General features: G+C 38.6%; 1 protein-coding gene and 1 non-coding gene across 9 annotated transcripts in view; both read right to left on the bottom strand.

Annotated features, from left to right (window-relative positions):
• The window catches only part of PDXDC1 (pyridoxal dependent decarboxylase domain containing 1), a 52,987-nt gene that overhangs the window by 19,771 nt on the left and 11,740 nt on the right, over positions 1-21,476 (bottom strand). For 5 of the 8 annotated variants that reach the window (XM_072753789.1, XM_072753790.1, XM_072753791.1 and 2 more), the window contains 11 exons: positions 15,840-15,913; positions 15,223-15,288; positions 13,198-13,278; positions 11,098-11,244; positions 9,566-9,755; positions 6,616-6,684; positions 5,065-5,143; positions 2,541-2,625; positions 1,601-1,649; positions 1,213-1,314; positions 240-365 (listed from right to left, as the gene is read on the bottom strand). In XM_072753789.1, the coding sequence (XP_072609890.1) occupies positions 240-365; positions 1,213-1,314; positions 1,601-1,649; positions 2,541-2,625; positions 5,065-5,143; positions 6,616-6,684; positions 9,566-9,755; positions 11,098-11,244; positions 13,198-13,278; positions 15,223-15,288; positions 15,840-15,913 (1,068 nt within the window). Of the gene's footprint in view, positions 1-239; positions 366-1,212; positions 1,315-1,600; positions 1,650-2,540; positions 2,626-5,064; positions 5,144-6,615; positions 6,685-9,565; positions 9,756-11,097; positions 11,245-13,197; positions 13,279-15,222; positions 15,289-15,764; positions 15,914-21,476 lie in introns of all 8 variants that reach the window. The other 3 variants (XM_072753793.1, XM_072753794.1, XM_072753795.1) reach the window with 1 other exon arrangement.
• Positions 12,435-12,505, bottom strand: LOC112923403 (small nucleolar RNA SNORD45). Its single transcript, XR_003235674.1, has one exon. It is a non-coding gene; the product is annotated as a small nucleolar RNA SNORD45 (small nucleolar RNA).

Genomic DNA, 21,476 nt, shown 5'->3' with positions numbered 1-21,476 from the left:
TCCTATGATGACACCGGCATTCATCTTATCTGATTTTGTGTGGATACAAATGCTGGGACACCGCAGCAGTCCCTCCCAGAGCTTTGGACAGGAAACATATGCCTGCAGTCTGCTGCTCATGAGATGCCAAATCCAGCCAACAAGGTAATGGACAGTGGGTGAGGCAATGGGGCAGTTTTCAGTCACTGCTCTTGCCATGGGGTACTGGTCGCTCAGCTGAACTTGAGACTTCTACTCACCAGTTGGCATGCATGCTTAATCCTCTCCACAATCCCATCAAGCCCCAAGTACTGTAAAGACAACCACAGCGGTAGGGCACGGAGCTTGTCTGCTGGCTTGTTTGATGTAAGACCAGCAACTAAAGTCTAAAAAAAGCCAATATGGTTTTAGTGATCAAAGCCGACGAAGACACAAGCAGAATTATCTAGTTTCCTCTGCATTTATTAGTACATGTTAGATGCTATGCTAGGCATTTGGTTTGTCTTATTCATCTGATCATCTACAGTTTCACGAGGGCAGTATTCTAGGCAACCTGGATCAGAGAACTTGCTTTCAAGGGTGCATGGCTCAGGTGCGGCAAAGCCAGGATGAGAATCCAGAGGGGTCACGTCCCACAGCCAGATCTCTCAGGCACTCAAGAGGTAGTCCTATCCAAGGCTGAGTGTCCTCAAACACCTGGCCATTATCAACTGAGCAACACATGAACTGTCTTATTAGTAAGAATCAGTGAAGCTTATTTCGCATATGCCTATCACTAACTGATCCACTACTAGCAAGAACCACTTCTTAAAAAAAAGAATTACAACCTTGTAGACAACAGGAATTAGGAACTTTACTCTTAATGTCACTTCTGGGAACCTATTCTAAGGAAGTAATTCGAAATACAAAAAGACGCTCTTTAGTAACAAAAAATTGAAAACATCTTAAAAGTTGACAAAGAGAATGATTAAATTGTGGTATTTAAGTGACAGAATATTACAGAGTCATAAAATGCCATAAAAAGTTCTTCGTACACATGGGGGCCTATGGGGAGGATAAATAGAAAAATAAACCGCACACAGTACTGTTTCACTTATGCTAGAAACATTCTTTTGATTTAAAAAATCTCAGGTGGCATTAAGAAAATTTTTCACTTTTTCCATACTTTGCTCCTAGACTCAATAATGATTATTAGCACCACATCCTAGTCCCCCCCAGTGAAAGTGAGCTTACCAAGGCAGGATCGTCATGTTTATAAAGGGTGACTGCAGGGACAGCCGGCAAACCCAGCCATGGACCTGGAGTCAATGTCATGCTGTCACATTTGGTTGCAGCCTACCAAAGAGAAAACAACTTTTTGTTATAGACTATCAGAACACACTAAACCACATACTCTTCCATTCATAAAAAGCATGAAAAGTCATCAGGGATTAAGAGATTTTTTTTTAAAGTAGGCTCCATGTCCAACATGGAGCTCAATACGGGGCTTGAACCCACAACCTTGAGATCAAGACTGGACTGAAAATCAAGAGCTGGACTGACAGAGCCACCAGGCGCTCCAGGATTAAGTGATTTTAAATTCCTTCTTAAAATCACAATATTCAGTAAATCAATCACATACCAGCACTGATGAGGAGACATAACCTAAAGCCAAGGTTGCCAGATTCACACTGGAAAAAAAAAACAAATTATTTATTGCTGCTTATTAAGTTTATATTAAAAACAAAAAAGGCTGTGTTGTTTTAAGCTGACATTTCAATGTCATTCAGCTGGGTTAAAAGCATTTATAACAGAAAATGAGGTATATGCAAATTTCAGCAAAACCTTGAAAATGTGCTTTAATCAAAAGTGTTTTAGGGGATGTCACCTACTTACATAGTGTAATGGGTATCTCATTTTTTATCTTTCATACCTATTATTTTCCAGTCATCACTCTCTTCCTAAAGGGATAAAATAAGAACCCAGCTCATATGGTGGGCTGGGTATGGATTCCCATAGCTGCCCTGTATCCTCCCCTAAGATCTTCTGGGAAACCACCCCCATCTCCTCCATCAGACCACAGCTTTGGGTGGAGGAGACACCACCACCTGCTCCAGGGGTGCACAAATAACCTCAACTACCAAACTGTTAGACTTCCCTGGCCACAGTGATGGACTTAGTAGGAGACTTTTTGCTGGGACTTCTGACCCTCAGGACACAAGCTGGAAAACAAGTTGGAGCCACTGCAACTAGTTTGTACCAAAACAGGAAAATCTATCTATAGATGGAGGCAACATAAAGGAAATGAGGCCAAGTGACTGGGGGAGAGGGTGGAGGGGAGAGGCAGATGCTGAGCCCCGGCTGACACTATGCCTAAATATAATTCTAACACCATTTTTTTTTAGTGTGAGCCAATAAAATCTCTTCTCACCCAGACTACTTTGAGTTATTTTGTTACCTTTACTATGCAACCCAAAGAGCCCTTAGTGATAAACGTTACAACAAAATAAGAATCTGGATGCCCACTCTTCATGAACACTGCCTGCAGGCCTACCACCGAGCCAACCTTGCCCTCTACTCACCCCTCCACGTGAAGCCATATGCCGTACTGCTCACAGAGTTCTTTCAAACGCCCAATCTTATCTGTGTGCCCTACTGCTGCAGTTCCTAGGGTGAAACACACAAAAAAGGATACTAAATACTTTTGAGTCTTTACAGCATGATAAAAGCTTTTAACTACATTATCTCTAAGCAGGAAGTAACATTTTATGTCTCATTGAGATTTTCTCTGTGAACTGGCTTAAAATCAACTTGTAAAAGTTGATTCAAGTTCTGAAGTGTACATATTCTTTTTATGTAACTATAGAAGCTTGTTAATATTGCTACTTAAAACCTCTAGATGCTTTTTTTTTTTCTTTAGCTACTTGATGTTCTTTCAGGAGAAGTATATTCAAGTCTCTCACCAAGACTGTGGGTTTGTGAATTCATATTTGTATTCTATCAATTTTTCCTTTGGCTTTCCTTTATATATCTCAGTTACATTTGTCAGCATTCTTAACTATTGTGTCTTATGGAGTACATGAATTATAATTAGCGTGTAGTCTACTGTATCTCACACTAACATGGCTGTCACTACTTACCCAAGATACTCTTTTCCATGCTTGCTTTTTGTCCTTTCCTGGGTTATTTTTATTTAGGTGTGTCCATTATAAATGTACATTGATAAATTTGTGGGGGTTTTTTTTAGCCCCACATATATGAGAGGTTCTTTGTTTTCAATCCAGATTATGCATTCTAAAGTTAAACATACTGAATGCTTTAACCCGTCTCCTTAATAAGTCTGTTTACACTACAGGTTGGGTAGGCGGGTCCCTCTTCATAGAGCATGAGTGAAACTGGACTTGCACATTCTCCCGACCGTCCTAACCTTCGCATTAACAGAATCCCACCTAACAAGGCTGCAAACCCCCACAACCACCTCAACAAACACAACCAATGCAAGTGGTTCTTTTGCACAGTTTAGGTCTATAAACCCTCTATCACTGATTTTTGTATACAGAGGTATGGGTTAAGATTCATTTTTTTTCCCACGTGGATATCCGCTTTCAAGGCCACTGGTGGAAAAGACCCACCTTTTTTCCCTTGAAATACCTTGGCATCATTGTAACAAGTCAAATGACCATACACACGTGAGTCTATTTCTAAACTCTATTCTTTGCAATTAATCCCACACTGTCCTGATTTCTGTAGCTTTATATTAAAGCTAAAAACCAGATAAGCCTAAGTCCTTTTTTTTTTTCCAAAGATTTTATTTATTCATTCATGAGAGATGCAGAGAGAGAAGCAGAGACACAACACAGGCAGAGGGAGAAGCAGGCTCCATGCAGGGAGCCCGATGCGGGACTCGACCCCAGGACCCTGGGATCACACCCTGAGCCAAAGGCAGGTGCTCAACCACTGAGCCACCCAGGCGTCCCAAACTTAAGTCTTTGAATTCTGTTCTTTTTCAAAATTATTTTGGTTATCTTCACAGCCTCTATATTTCCATATACAATTCAGAATCAGCTTATCAACTTCTGTAAGAAATTATAGCCTGCTGAAATCATAATAGGGACTGTTCTGTAGAATCTGTAATTTGCGGAAATTAGACTTTGTAATATTGAGTCTTCCAACAGGTGTATATCACTCCATTTATTTGGGTGGGTCTTCTTGAATATCTCTCAGCAACATTTTCCACCAGTGGCCTTTTTTCAGTGTACAGATCTGGCATATATTTTTGTTAAATTTATCCATAAAGTTTTCATTTTTTGATGCTATTATGAGTGGCATTTTTAATTCAATTTCAATGGTTCATTGCTGATATACAGAAATCCTACAACCTTGATCAGTCTACTTAATAGTTCCAATAGCTTCTCTGTAGTTTCCTTAGGATTTTCTATTTACATAGTCATGCCATCTGCAAGTCAAGATAGTTTATTCTAATATGTATGTCACTTCATTATTTTTCTTGCCTTATGCACTGTCTATAATTTCAAGTACAATGCTGAATATGAGGTGGAAAGCACAGCAGGAAGTGGTAGAGGAACTGTTATATACAAGGTGGACATTTAAGTGTGACATTTTTATTTTTTAATAGATTTTACTAATTTGACAGAAAGGGACCAGGGGAGTGCACAAGCAGGGGAAAGAGCAAGGGAGAGGGGAGAAGCAGGCTCTTTAATCAACAGGGAGCCAGGAGACACGGGGCTTGACCCTAGGATCACGACCCGAGCCAAAGGCAGATAGATGCTTAACTGAGTGAGCCACCCAAGTGCCACTAAGTGTGACATTTTAAAATTCAATTTAGAAAGGAAGCACACAAGAGAAGGAAGTACTTACAACTTAAATGAAGAAGTATACAAACTAACAAAGTAACTCCCTAAACAAACCAATAATTAAAAGGGAATCTAAGGAGGCAAATGTAGTATTGTAATTCTCACCACGATGCTAATACAAACTACCTTAAACATGTGGCACATAAACATTTCTTTAGACTCTTTTTTTAGGCTTAGTACCCAGTCATTCTCTCATATGTCTAAAATGGGAGATTCCGTTCGTAGTACCTACCAGCATTTGCTACAAGCAGAAGGGGCAGTTTTCCTCGTTCTATATCATCTTTAATCAGTTTCTCCAGGAAAGCAACATCCTAGATGAAAAGGCAAACCACAAAAACATAAAGCAACCAGGATAAAAGCTGTTATACAATAAAAAATTCTAAAAAAAAAATAAATAAATAAATAAATAAATAATTCTAATTTTCAAAAGCAGCAGATGGTTCTCAATCACACAAATCAATTCTTACTCTTTTATTTTTTTTTTTACTCTTTTATTTTTTAAGTAGGTTCCACACCCTACTAGAGTCCAACATGGGGCTTGAATGCATGACCCTAAGATTAAGCCTCGAGTTGAGATCAAAAGTCAGATACTTAACCAGCTGAGCCATCCAGATATTCAAGTCTTATTTTTCTATTTTCTCTAATCATAGAAACAAAAATCAAAGTTTCCCTTGAAGATTAACTACAAAAATTAGTTAAATGAGATCAAAGTTAAAAACTGCACAAAGGATATTTCTATAATTTTAAACATGTTTAAAGAAAATAGTCTCTTAATCCCCTCAAAATAGCTAAAGATATATCTCTAATATTACTCATTGATGTATCTGAACCAGAAGAGCAAACGACCTTGGAAAAAGAAACACAGAACCCTAAACCTATTCCCTTTTTTCTGGCTTCAGCTGGAAAGGCTTAACACTTGAATGTTTAAAAATAAGCAGAAGAGGGGAAGGGAGGGAAAAATAAAATAAGACGAAATCAGAGGGAGACAAATCATAAGAGACTCTGAATCACAGGAAACAAACTGAGGGTTGCTGGAGGGGAGGGAGGTGGGGGGATGGTAACTGGGGGATGGACATTAAGACGGGCATGGGATATAATGAGCACTGGGTATTATATAAGACTGATGAATCACTGAACTTTACCTCTGAAACTAATAATACATTATATGTTAAGCTGAATTTAAATTTTAAAAACTTAAAAATTAAAAAAAAAAAGGAGAACCCAATTTTTTTTAAAGACTTTATTTATTCATGAGAGACACAGAGAGAGAGAGGCAGAGACACAGAGAGAAGTAGAAGCAGGCTCCTTGTGGGGAGCCTGATGTGGGACTTGATCCCAGGACCCCAGGATCATGACCTGAGCTGAAGGCAGACGCTCAACCACTGAGCCACCCAAGCATCCCAGAGAATCCAATTTTGATCCCACATTACAATAAAGAACCCCATTTTCAAAATCTGCCATTCACAAATCCAGACAACAATGATAACCTTTCTAAAGATGAGCTTCAGAAGAAGTTTCTGGTGCTTAACTGGATTCCCATGTTTCTACTTAAAGCAGGTGATATAGTAATGACAAGATTGCTTAAGAGGCAGGTGCTCCTGACCATATAGCCAGCCAACCTTCATGGACATGCAAACCCGGAAACACGTATTATGCAATAAAAACAAGCAATAAATGAAAAAGCTAAAATTACCTGGAGGCCGGCAAACAGAACTTCATTTGAAAGGAAGACAGTTTCGAAACACAATTCTGTATTATTTTACAAACCAAAAAGAGAACTCACCATCTGATGCTGGGATCCAAACATAGTGTTACACGGCACACGACACAAACATGGGAAGGGCAACCCAAGCTGCAAGAGGAAACATATAATTTCGTAAGAAAGAGCTTTGTCACCATTTACTTATGCCCCTAAAAGACTGTGGCTCTGGGAAAAGTCACAATTACTCTTTTTAAACAATTCTTCTCCTTATGAACTCTTAATACTATAAACAGATGCTATAGTACATCTAGAAAGTCAAGTTTAAAAGAAAGGTCAATTTCCACAAGCTGAGATTCTAATTTTTTTATTTGAGAGAGTGCATGTGCATGGGAGAGCACAGGCAGGGGATGGACGGAGGGAGAGGGAGAAGCAGGCTCCCCCCAGCTGGGCAGGGAGCCCTATATGGGACTCAATCCCAGGACCCTGGGATGACCTGAGCTACAGGCAGATGCTTAACCAACTGAGCCATCCAGGTTCCCCCTAGGAGCTGAGATTCTTTTTTTTTTTTTTTTTTAAGATTTTATTTATTTATGAGAGAGAGGGAGGGAGGGGCAGAGACACAGGCAGAGGGAGAAGCAGGCTCCATGCAGGGAGCCCGACATGGGACTCGATCCTGGGACCCCAGGATCACGCCCTGGGACCCCAGGATCACACCCTGGGCTAAAGGTGGTGCTAAACCGCTGAGCCATCTGGGCTGCCTGGAGCTGAGATTCTTAAGAAAATACAGACAATATAATATTTTCTGTGTCAATGAAATGAATAATTATCAATTCATGCTCTGAATGAGTAACTATCTTTTTTATACTCTAGAATATCCCAAAAAACAAAAACACGTTTCCAAACCAAGAAACAATCAAGCTCTAAGCATTTTGGGAGATAATTTAGGATCCTTCCTCCAAGCATTAGTGATAAATAACACAGCAAAAGGCATTCAAAGAAGAGTATCTCATTTATGGATCCACCCACTCCTAAAAAGGAATAAATATGGATTAGCAGATGTACATTTCTTAAAGAAATGAAGTCGGTGTTATGAATGAAGAGAGTAATCATCAAATAAATTTTATATTCTTTATTTTTAGCTTCCAAATCCTTGAAGAATTTATAGTTTTAGAAACTTTTAAACAGTTGCAGCATATTGTTCTGTGTAACTAAGACTTGGTAGCACCATTTTGAGACCAAAAACTTAATGAGCACTGTATGCACACTTTATTTCCCTTGAAGGATTTTCTTTTTAAATTATGAAATAAAACCCAAGTAAGATACACAACAAAAATTACAGAAGATAAAGGTGAAAATGCCCTACCACCCCATACGCCATCACTCCACCACTGTTAACAGGTTAGTATAAAACCTTCTAAATATTTTCTAAGTATTTATATAAAATTTTTTTAGGTATGAAAAACATACACATACGCACTTTCTTTTTTAAAAGTAAGCTCTGCGCCCAATGTGGGGCTTAAACTCATGGCTCCAAGATCAAGAGCTGCGTGCTCCTCTGACTGAGCCAGTCAGGCGCCCTACACAAATAAACATTTTCAAAAACATGAATATGACCATCTTATATATATACACTATCCTGCCATCTGCCTTTCTCACTTAACAAAATACCCTCATACAGTAAAAGCTCTACACCCAGGGTGAAGCCGGCACTCAGGACTCGAGATCAAGAGTTGCATACTCTTGCGACTGAGCCAGCCAGGCACACCCCCACCCCCACCCATCTTTTAAAGATTGGACTCTTGCCTCAAGACAGCTATGGGTCCATAAGAACCTGGCTTGCAGTAGGTACTTAATAAGTAACTTGTTCCAGCTTTCTGTAAGGATATTATAAATCTCATTCTGTACACACTCAAAAAGAGGACATAAGGGGAACTGTGTGGCTCAATCGGTTACGCATCTGACTCCTGGTTTCGGCTCAGGTCATAATCTCAGGGTCCTGAAATTGAGACCCGTGTCAGATTCTGCAGTGTGAAGTCCGCTAGTCTCTCCTCGTCTCATAACTAAATAAAATCTTAAAAAAAAAAAAAAAAGAGACATAATTTCTTGTCATCAGTGATCATAGCTCATAATCAACTTAAGTCCCTGAGTTTCCCCCATGTATCTCCCCAGGACTCCTCCATCTTACAAAAAACAAAAACCCTCTAATCCTATGGGTTTTGCCTTAAAGCAGTCTTGGCCAAGAGGCTGAACATTTCTTTTGTAGCCCTTTAATTGGGCTACATGTACCATGAACTTCAAAAATGGTAATGCTCTTTGATCCTATAATTCTAGATAGACTCTGAAAATCCATCTAACAAATATAATCTAGAAAATAATTTCTAAATATAAACAAAGCTTGGAGAAAAAAAAATGTTGACTCTCTCTCTCTACACACACACACACACACTTAAGGGGTGCCTGGGAGGCTCAGCTGGTTAAGCATCCAACTCTTGATTTTTGCTCATGGCATGATCTCAGGGGTGTGAAATTGAGCCCTGCATTATGCTACACACTGAGCATGGAGCCTGCTTAAGATTCTCTGGGGCACCTGGGTGGCTTAGTGGTTGAGTACCCACCTTTGGTTCAGGTAATGATCCTGAGGTCCTAGGATTGAGTACCGCATCAGGCTCCCTGCAGGGACCCTGCTTCTCCTTCTGCCTATGTCTCTGCCTCTGTATCTCTCATGAATAAATAAAATCTTAAAAAAAAAAAATTCTCTCCCTCTCCCCTTTATCCTGTTTGTGTGTGCACTAACATACACACACACACACACATATATATATATATAGTGAATATATATATTCACATAGATGTATATATACATCTGAAAATTCATTAATATACATTTATATATTTTCTGGTAATGACCAAACATATTGTTTCTTTTCATTTGAAAAGAACTGCAGCTAAAGACACAGGTCTACATATTTTATAAAGTTTCAGGACAGACAAAATACAAGTACTTTAAAATATCCACTATATACCACATTACCTGATTACAAAGGTACTGGCCCAGGCCAGGCCTAGCAGCAGCACTAAGATATATAACAGGTTTCTTATTATATAACACATTGAATCCATCCACTACAAAGTCTTCATAACGAGAATGAATAGCAAGCCTACAGATCTTTGCAAGTCCTTCTCTTTCTTCTTCGTGGAAATAAGCGCAGCCATTTTCATACCTGTTAAGAGACAGCCATATATCAATACAGTCTTATCTTATGTTAACTCTCATTTTACAATCCTGGAAGTAATTCTTTTCTTAACCTAGAAATTGTCATCTAGAATAGTCAAAAAAGATAGGGATCACCCTCAGTCTCTTAGACGGCTGACTTTACCCTAGAGCTGGAGGTTATAAAGAATAGAGCCTGGGTGGCTCAGTCTGTTGAGTGTCCAACTCTTGATTTTGACTCAGGTCATGATCTTAGAATCCTGAGATCAAGCCATTCATTGAGCTACCTGCCCAGCAAGGAGTAAGCTTGTCTCCCTTTCTCTCTACCCCTCACCCTGTTTGCTTGCTCTCTTTCAAATAAACAAACCTTAAAAAAAAAAAAAAAAAAACAGAACAGAGGCAATGATCCTTCATCCATACTCAACTCCACAGAGAGCAGAAACCATAAGAAACAGTAGAGGACAGGAGTCCTTCAGATATAAAAAGGCTGAAATCATGGTTCTGGCTTATTCTACAAGAAGGCCAGTACTAGATAACACAATTGAGGTTCTTAGTTTCAGCCCTAAAACATCCAAAGTAAATAAAATTGTCAAAAATGCTAATCAGCCTAACTTTTGCTTTCACTATTATCTGCCTGGGCCAAATTACTCTTCTCAGTCTGCTAGAGAAATAAGGAGAGAGAATTTCAATTTCAGGTGGTAGACTTTTATTAAAATAGAAGAAAATTTCTCCTTTGCAATACAGTTAGGCAAACTTAGACTCTCGCCAAGCCAACCTCGTTCCCAACTTCTGAAAGTGAGTCTCTCAAGATAAATCTTCCAGGACTAGGCAGACATTCCTTTTCTTTAAAAGTAACAGCATAAACACAAAAATACCCTTGGTCCTCTGTCTTCTACTGAATCCCTACCTGCTATAATTATAATAATGCCAACATTATCACAGCATAAAGCAAATTTCAATTTCATAACACACATCCAACTTTCTTATAGCAGCATTTCCTTTCCACTAAAGCACAAGCTAATACTTTGATTAAAAATACTTGAAGCATTTTCCTGCTCTATATCTTGTATCAACATATGCCAAGCAGGAATCCTTAAAATAAGTAACTCTGACATTATCCAAACTACATGTGCTTATGTTCTTGTCTCTTGGCATATGCTAATTCTTTCACTCATTTAATCTTCATAACAATACCATGACATAGATATTCCTGTTATCCCCACTTAATAGATAAGGAAACTGAGACATTCAGAGATTAAGCAACCCTTCAAGAGGAAAGGGAAGAGGCAGACATTAACTTAGGTAGCACAGCTCCAGAAAACAGTCTGTACCCAACTCATAAATGTCCTTACCTGAAAATTCTGCATAGCCATAAGGTAGTGTCTGAAAGTATCCTGGTCGTAAGTTTTCTAAGCTTCTCTTTGTCCAGAGTTGAAATATAAGCTCCCAGACTATGCCCCAGCAAAGCTATATGACCTTGTTCTCCAATATTCTGGATTCTGTTAATTAAAATCAGTTATATTAAAAGAGTATTCAAAATATGAATAAAGCAATAAAACAAAACCTAGAGACACAGTATTTCCACAGAGATCTGTCAGACTTGAAATCCATTTAATGGCCTAGGAGGTAAAAATGCAAATAAATCTAGAAAATTCATGTAACAAAGTACTGACAATCTGGGGAAGAAAAATATTTTAAAAATTCAGGTCCTAGGAGGTATTTATGCTTTTTATTGAATATCTACTAAATATACACACTGTGAATAATTCCCCCCCCCCCCATTTTTAAAAATTAAATGCCAGCTGTAAAAACCATGGAGTGTAGAGCTGAGATACATTGGGCAGAAAATAATTTTTTAAAAAAATCATTAGATGAAGATCAATTCCCTGCATTGAACAGCTGTTTATAACAATACAGCAAATTCAAGGGGAACCAAGTATCATTTTATGCATAATTAAAATAGAAGGACTAATTTCTCTTATAAGAGAAAGTGCAAATCGGTAAGAGTAAGACCAAAAAATTGGACAGGATACAGGGCAAGGGATATATTTCACAGAAAAGGAAATATAAATGGGCCTTAAAACACGTAAAAAAAGACACTTAAACTGATTCATAAGAAAAATGCAGTCTAAAATTGTGCTGAAATACAATTTCTAACCTTGCAGACTGGCAACAGTCCTTAAGTCAGCTAAGAGCCTTGCAGGGAAAGGTATGGGGAAAGAGACTCTCTCATGCACTGTTGGTGGGGCTGTAAACTGGCAAAATTCCACGGTGGGAAATTTGGCAGTATCTATCAAAATTACAAATACACAAACTATCTAGCCTAGAAACCCCACTTTTAGGACTTTAATCTCCAGAAACACTTGCTTGTGTGATAAATGACACATGTACATAGTTACTGGCTGTAGCAATGTTTGCAACAGTAAACATGAACAGGAGACTATTAAATAAAATATGGTTCATACATCCAAAGTGAAACTATCTCTTACAAAAGAAAGGCCCTTGTGTACTGATAAGTGATGAACTCTAAGACCTAAATGAAAAAAGCAAGGTAGAGAAAAACACAGTATTCACATAATAGAGGGAATGTAGACATTTTGCTTGTGTATACATACACATAAAGTATCTCTGAAGAATACACAAGAACAAGCTAGCAGGGAGGAATATGAAAGAAATTCCACTTTTCATCCAAGTCCTCTGTAATTTTAGAATTTACATCAACTTTAGGTTTAGGTAACACATAGTATCACATCACTGACTGAAAATTGCCATTGTATACTCTTTTATTTTTTGAAATTTGAAAAGGGGAGAAAAAGTATTACTTAGTCCAAAAAAAAAAAAAAATTAAATTTGGGATGCCTGGGTGGCTCAGTGGTTGAGCTTCTGTCTTCGACTCAGGGCATGATCCTGAAGTCCCACACTGGGCTCCCTGGATGGATTCTGCTTCTCCGTCTGCCTGTGCCTCTGCCTCTCTCTCTGTGTCTCTCATGAATAAATAAAATCTTTAAAGAAAATTAAATTTAAGACAGTTAACCATGAAACTAAAGAAATAGCTGAATTAAAGGAATAAAAATAAATGGATGATTCACAGACATGGACTGCCACCAAGAGATTCAGCTGTGGCAATTCCTAGCAGTTCGAACTGGAAGCATGAAGCAGAAGCCACCACCAGCAGCATAGCACATAGCAGTTATTCATTCTTTGGTCTTTTTGCCAGCCTCTCTCTAAGACACAAAGCCAAGATATTACAGGGTTGAGTTTTAGTGAGTGAAATATGTTACCTAAAATCTATTAAATGTCTCTCTGAAAAGGAAAAATGAACATTTTTAATACCACATATAACTCTGAATGAAATGTAGCTCTCTGTTTTGGCAACCTGTAAGAATGCAATCACTATCAAAATTAAGAACACATATACTTTCAAAGAGAAGCTGCCAACCGTCCCTCATTACCGGGTACTCTGGGGCTCCTCATCTTCATCTCCATGCATCAGATTCTGAACTAACTGGAGGATGCTCACCATGTCTTGTCCACTGCAGAATAAAAAGAGAGCTGACGGACAGGTGGAAATAGCACACATCCCTTACCACTCTATTTCCTTCATTTAAACTAGCTTTGATCAGTTTTTTTAATTGAGAAAGAATGTGCTTGAGATACATGAGACATCTTTTAAAAGCAAACCTCAAATTAACTCAATTCTCATTATAACTATGTAAGTATTAAATCTTCTACCTAAACACGAGATTGATTTCTGAAAATTTCACTAATATTACTTCAGCACCGTTTCTCTACCAGTTCATTTGAATCCAAGCAGAATGTTAAATAAGCATATCAAAAAAAAAACCAAAATAGTCTTTTTAAGATCCTAGAAGGTCAAAGAAGCAAAAAGAATACTCCAATGCCACTGGTATGACTAGTCTCCTTTCACATAGGAGTCTTGTCTGGTTGTTCTAAGGAGACTTAAAGGTGTAATGCAAGCATCCTTTATCACCATGTCTTCCCCAAGCAGGGAAACTGGAGATCTGCTTAGATTGCAAACAGATTTTCCTCTATCCAAGATACATTATTACATGAGGAGCTGAAAACTTACAAGAATGTGAACAGCTAAAGTAGTAAGCAATGGCAAGGCAACTTGTAATAATGTAATGTAAAAATATTATCACTTCATTAAGGGGAATGTGACAAAAAGTTCTTTTGAAAAAGCAGCACTGTCAAAACAATGCCCAATACCCAATCTTCTCAAGGTACTGACCTCCATGTGAGAGGGGCTCTGGCCCTTGGACTTTGTGAACAGAGTCGGTGCTAGTGACGTGACCTTGAGCAAGCTGCTGAAACTCACTAAGCCCTCACACCACAGAATTGTGAGGACACAAGGAGTGCACGAAAAACGTTTAATGCTGTGCCTGACAAAGCACCATTTCTGAGATGTTGGCTGTCAGCTTTATTAAGTGTGACTACTCCTGACATGTGGCTTTAATTCCCTCCCATGTTCCTGTTGGTATCTCTTCTAGGGAAACTTCCGTGGGATTAGTAGAACCCCTTTCTTCCCCTCCAGAGGTCTGGGAAGAAAGGACTGATAGGATTTGGTTCATGCTCTCAGCTTGGAACCTGCTTCACATCTAGAGGGCTTCAAATCAGCACCATTCAGGCTAAAAGCAGGAGTGCCTATCTTAAGATATCAGTATCTGGGTGTGTTAGATAGGACACTTATATTGACACAGTGTGATCCTTCCTCCACACTTCTCTTTTGCAACATTGTATTATATTCATATTCAGGTCAAAGGACAATTTAAGGGAGTTGTACTATTTACCTATGTGCAGTTTCCTGGTTATAAAAGAAGAAAGAAGAAAGAAGAAAGAAGAAAAGAAAGAAAAAGAAAGAAAGAAAGAAAGAAAGCTTGAGGGAAGCTGGGCTAGGACTTTAATTCCAGACTGAGTGCTAACATCCTGTAAACATTTTAGTTACACACCTACTTATTTTTCTGATATTTTCCCTGCTAGCTTAAACCACACACTTGACAGATTTTCTTTAGTTGCCAAAAATAATCACTCTGCTACAAATGATCAAAGTTGACATTTTCATCGTACTGTAGTATTATAAAAATGTTCAATCTTATCAAATTAATATATCTCTCACTATAAAACATAGTCTACTGAATAGATTACAGGTTTCAGGGATGAACTAAATATGATAGTTGAGATATAATTATAGTTTGCGCATTGCTTTGAGTCATGGGTTTGCTAAATTCTGAATGGGAAATTAAATTCTGAAGAGGAAAGGGGTAGCAGTATTGTAGATTCAGAATTATCACCAACTAGCCAATGGCATTCCAGTTTTCTGATGTTACACTGCACAGGACTCTCAAGTTGCTTTATGCTTATCATAACTAAAATTATCAATCAACAATGGTTTGAAAATCTTGATTTAAAAAAAACACATACCCTAACTAAAAGTATGTATCTTCATTGCCACTTACCTGCCTTGGAGTGGCCCTGGAATATCTCCTGATACCAGCTTCTTTCCATTTTCCTCCTCTGTTCTTCTAATTTAAAGAAAATAAAAAAACTATTTGTTCTATCTTATCAAATTTCTAATATTTGAACATGCAAGCATGTGACAATGTTGCCTCGAACCTCTTAGTAATGTAGTGATGTAGGATTTGAAACACATTCATCACATCTTTTCCCCCACCCCTGTCGCCCTAGCCCCTAGCTTGGTTCGGGATAGTTTGAATTTCAGGAAAAGAACGTGAAAAAAAAAATAACACTTTAAACCATTTCTTGGTTAGCTGATGCTCTATAATGACCTAAACATACAGTAAGAAGTACTTATAGAATTCAAATCAATATATTAAGTTAAATAAAACTCTTCATAGGCAGAACTGAAAATTTTAAGTTCAGCTCCTCGATTTCAAAATCTTTTAATTACAAAGTACCTTCTACCTAAAACAAACACCATCTTTAAAGTCAGACGAAACTAAGCTAAGCGTGACATTGTGAAACCAAGAGGTGTTTTTACCAGCAGGAAACCAGTGCCACCAGCTTCACAACAGGCTGAACACGTTTAATAGGGTCACTTCTGTTCCAGGCTCACCTCTGACTGTCCTCTAGCATCTTCATGGCCTCCTTTAAGTTTTTTCCCATCTCAGCTAATGTAGGGTCTGCTATCTGGGAAACAAATCGAAAAAGGTTAAATTGTAATAATCCTGTACTATTTCTGCAAAATAATTCATCAAGAAAAATTAAACTCCAGTCCTTTTTCTTCTGGATTCATTATAAAACACATGAATTTATTATAAAGTACATGTTTTAAAGGTTCTCTATTTTCGTTATATTTTTTAAAAAGATTTTTATTTATTTTAGAAGGAGGGAGAGACAGCGCATGCATGTGTGCATACAAATGGGGTGAGGGGCAGAGAGAGAAAGAATCCCAAACAGACTCCACACTGAGCATAGAGCCCAACTCAGGGCTCTATCTCATGACCCTGAGATCATGACTTCAGCTGAAACCAAGAGTCAGACACCTAACCAACTGACCCACCCAGGCACCCCTCAAGTACATGTGATTTTGAAATTCTAAAGTACAAACATGCAATGTAAAAAAAGTCCACCAGTCTCCCTCCCCAGGGGAAGCTGCTCAAGATTGACATGTTTCTTTCCAAATTCTCACCTTACTCCTGCATGCCCTGCAACGTGTTTTCTACTTTATAGTGAATATGGCTCCATGTCAGTATACATGCACTTCATTTGTAGTATTAACACCAGATTCCACTCTACGGATGTAACATTATTTACAGACTTCAATGAATGCTAGATTATTCCCATTTTACATTCTTAGAAGCAAGGTTCAGAAAAGTAGGTATGCTATTTGTTTTACTGCTGTAGTAGGCTGAAAAATGGCCTCTCCAAAGATATTCACTTCATAATGCCCTGGAACTTGTGACTGTTACCTTGTACAGCAGAGTCTTTGCAGATGTGATTAAAGATCCTGAGATGTAAGATTACTCTGAATTGGGCAGGTGAGCTCTAAACGTAGCCACGTGTATCCAGGTAAGAGAGAAGCAGGAGGAGACTACTCTTGCATGCACGCGCACGCACGCACACATAGACACACAGAAGGCCACATGAGGACAGAGCGGAAAGAGGTCTGAAGGTGGTGCTGGCCTCAAAAATCAGTGATGGGGCCATGAACTCAGGAATGTGTGTGGACAGGCAATATAAATTGGCATAAGAAAGGAAAGACTCTCCTCTCCCCTGGAACCTCTGCAGGGAGTTTAGCCTGGCCAACACCTCGATTGCAGCTCAGTGATACAGATTTCAAACTTCTAGCCTCCAGAACTGTGGGAAAATCACTTCCATATTTTCAGTTTGTGCTAATTTGTCACAGTCGCCCCAGAAAACTAATACCCTCATAAATCTGGAAGTAAGGGGCGCCTGGGTAGTTCAGTGGTTGAGCATCTGCCTTTGGCTCTGGTCATGATCCCGGGTCCTGGGAATGAGTACTGCATTGGGCTTCCTGCAGGGAGCCTGCTTCTCCCTCTGCCTATGTCTCTGCCTCTCTTGGTGTCTCTCATGAATAAATAAATCTTAAAAACAAACAAACAAACCTGGAAGTGATTCCATACACTCTGGAAGCTTACACAGCTGGTCATAGTGACTGACACCAGAGAAGGGAACTGGAAGGATGGGCATCAGATCAAATCTGTTTCAGCTCACATCTTTTTGTTCTTTTCGGATTTTGGTACCAAGTATACTTCTATCTCCCATTCAAAAAAAGAAATGCTTAAAAATCTTACAAAATTCAACACACAAACTCTTTTCCCTTTTTCTTATTAACCTCGTTAGCAATCTTAAGGCAGACAATCTGGTCATCCTGAACTTCTTTACGAGTTGGGTTATAAATAGTTATAAAGGCTTTCTTATGTTCCCTTCTAACTCTTCAAGTGTACTTCAAGTGTATTTAATGCTCTTTTTCCTTCAGACTGCTTATTACACCTCATCATAACTATATGGAGTAAGTGTACAATAGGTTATATTACAGTTGGTATTGCAGTATCTCTTCAAAATTGTTTTTTTAAGAGAAGGAGAGGGAGAGAATCTTAAGTAGGCTCCATGCCCAATGCAGGGCTTGATCTCACAACCCTGAGATTGTGAGCTGAGCCAAAATCAAGAGTCAGATGCTTGCTGAACTGACAGAGCCACCCAGTTACACCTCTCCTCAATTTTTTTTTTTTTAAGAAATGCTACTCAGTATATCAATTTTAATATGGAAAAATGTTAATTCTGGAAGGGACCTTAGGGACTAATCCAGGGATTTTCCACTTGTGTTCTTCTGAGTCTTAAGACTCGTGGGAAGAACTTTGGGAAAGTACGGTTAGGTAGGCAATTGGGGCTTTTAGCTCTCTGCCCCTCAGCAGATCTGTTCTGTAACAGTAAGAGTTTTAACTTTCACTTGTAGAAGCAATCATTGAACAGAAGAAGAGTAAGTATAGGACGTAAACCTCCGGCCTACCATTTGAGAACTGAAGAAACTAAGATTCAGAGAGGTAAAGTGACTGGCCTAACGTCACAGAGCTAACAGGTCACATAACAGTGCCAGAACTCTCTGGCTTCCTGACTCCTGTTTCAGACTTTTCTATTACATCACACTGACTCCCAAAAGGGATTACAAAATAACCATGTAGCCACATCCAATACAATTTACACAAGACAGAAAAATCATTTTAAAACTGGTGTTTCCAATAAAATTCAAAATTTAAATGTAATCATGAGATGGGTTAGTAAGTAATCTCAAATGGTCTCTGTGTTCATAGCCAAGGAGTATGAGCAGAATGAGGAACAGATAATGGACAAGAGAATGTGTCTGAACTCCTCAGTCTACTGGTCATGTTCCTCATTATCCTCATCCCTGTGACCCTCCAGGGTGTTCCCAATCATCTGGCCAAATGAAAAGATAAACACTTCTGCTTGATCAACCACACTTCCACATTTCATGCTTTTTTTTTTTTTTAATTTTATTTATTTATTTATTTATTTATTTATTTATTTATTTATTTTTATTTCATGCTTTTAACACTTGCCCTGAGATATCCTTCTGCTGTTTCTCTCTCTAGCTATTAAATCACAATTCAATACTTCCAAGAAACTTTGGTGGATAAAACTACTTCACTCTGTTCTATTCTCTTTAAAGATATCAATATCGGGACACCTGGGTGGCTCAGTGGTTGAGCATCTGCCTTTGGCCCAGGGTGTGATCCTGGAGTCCCAGGATCGAGTCCCACATAAGGCTCCCTCTATGGGGCCTGCTTCTCTCTCTGCCTATGTCTCTACCTCTCTGTCTCTCATGAATAAATAAACTCTTCAAAAAAAATTAAAAACAAATTTATTTTAAAAAAAGATACCATTATCATTCTTGCTAACCCAAAGAATCTGGACCTGTTGCCTGACAAAAGGATTGTATTTATGGGGACAATGGAACAGAATACTTGAAACTGGGGCCATTCTAATATGCAATTGCCCTTTATCCTTACGATTCTTTACATCCTGTACTGCAAGTTGTTTTAGAGATGATCTTTCCAATATTCTCTCCAATTAGATTATAAGCTTCTTGAAGGCAGTAATTCAGACTCCTACTAATTTTGACTGCTTTTGTAGGACTAAGAGTCTCAAGTCAGCTTGATTCTTGCTTGAGCTGTCATGTTACCTCTGAAACCGCTTAGGAAAGCACAGCATAATGGGCATCAACATAGTGACTCTAAGTGCAACACAGCTGACGTTTCCTATAGGACTCAACACACTTTTTCAGCTAAGAGTAGACAAAAACAGTTGACTTCGTTTAGAATTCACTTCTTAGGAACAGTACTAATTTTTAAACACCAGAATTCATATGTGATGGTGAGATGCTCACATTGTGAAAGGCAGGAGGAAAATGCAGCTTTGTATTCCCCCATTTGAGTCTCTCTACAGAGCACATGCTCATTGAGATGAAAGGCTTATATTTAAATTGTTCTGGCTCCTCCTCTCTTTTAGGAAGTGGAGGGTGGAGCAGGTGGCACAAAGTGGGTGGCTAGGGAAAATAACATTTATAGTTAACTTCCAGTAAATTAAATGTGAATATGATGGGACTGGCAATGCAACAGACCCTCAAGGGGTTGTGTTAAATGGATAAATCCAAAATACAAAATGTTATCCAGCTGCAGGATACTACTACACTCTGTCAAGGAACGCTCTAAGAATAATGTATATTTGTTAATCAGTTCCCTAAAACTAAAAACCATGCCTCCAGAGGCTTCAAGTGAGGGCAGCCGTGATTATCTTATTCACATTTCATATCCTCCATAACTGTTACAGTGCCAGGCAAGGCAGTTGTGTGGTAAATGTTAATAAACAACAGCAGGGTAACAGCCAGATACAAACCTAAATGAGTAAAAGGTTAAGCTTGTATAAAGACATCTATTATTCAGTATTTAGATAGAGATTGTCTCAGGATTTTGAGGGGAAAAAATAGTACCTGTGCTAGGTTCCTAGGGAATGTCCTATTTTTTTTTTTTAATTCCTTAGCACCAATACAGGGTCTAGCACAGGAAAAGGGCTCAATGAGATTTGTGATCCTTAATAATTACTAACAGTTATTATATTCCAGCCATTACGCTAATACTTTTATATGTATTACTTTCTGACTAACCCAAAGGCAGATAGTATGCTTTAGGGCCAGAATTTATTTTTTTATTTAAATTCAATTAATTAACATATAGTGTATTATTAGACTCAGAGGTAGAGTTCAGTGATTCATCAGTTGCATATAACACTCAGTGCTCATCATATCCCGTTCCCTCCTTAATGCCCATTACCCAGTTACCCCATCCCTCACCTCCTTCCCTGACTCCATCAACTCTCACTTTGTTTCCTGTGATTAAGAGTGTCTTATGGTTTGTCTCCCTCTCTGATTTTGTCTTGTTTTATTTTTCTCTCCATTCCCCATGATCCTGTTTTGTTTCTTAAATTCCTCATGAGTGAGATCATATAATTGCCTTTTTCTGATTTACTGTTTAGAATACCTTCTAATTTCATCTACATCGTTGCAAATGGCAAGATTTCATTTTTGATGGTTGAGTAGTATTCCACCGTGTGTGTGTGTGTGTGTGTGTGTGTGTGTGCATGCGCGCGCGCACCACATCTTGTTTATCCATTCATCTGTCAAGGGACATTTGGGCTCTTTCCATAGTTTAGCTATTGTGGACATTGCTGCCAAAAACATCGGGGTGCAAATGTAGGGTCAGAATTTAAAACAAACCCTATACTACCCTAGAACCAGTGCTCTTAGCCACTAGGCAATACTGCTTTTCAATTTTATCAAATAAGTAAATAAAGCAATTCATACTTTGAAAAAGTCCTTTACTCAAAAGTCATAATTAGAGCTAAGCCCCCCCCCCCCCCTTTAAAGTAGGCTTCACGTCCAGCAGGGAGCCCAAGGTGGAACTTGAATTTACAACCCAGAGATCAAGACCTGAGCTGAGATCAAGAGTCGACTGAAACACCCAGGTGCCCCAGGCCTCACTTTAAAGATGATCCTTGCTTAATGTTTTCACCCAGATAAAAAGTATATCAGAATGCTCTCCCTATTGGTAAAATTTCACAGTGTCAACTAGATGACCAAAAACATACCATTTAACCCAGGGCATTTGCAAGAGTGAAAGGAAGCACCATTAACAATTAAGTCATGACAACAGTT

The sequence above is a fragment of the Vulpes vulpes genome, chromosome 3 (assembly GCF_048418805.1).
Source record: "Vulpes vulpes isolate BD-2025 chromosome 3, VulVul3, whole genome shotgun sequence".
Classification (NCBI taxonomy): Eukaryota; Metazoa; Chordata; class Mammalia; order Carnivora; family Canidae; genus Vulpes; species Vulpes vulpes.
Note: the sequence above shows the minus strand (reverse complement) of the source record. Positions and strands in the feature narration are given on the sequence as shown.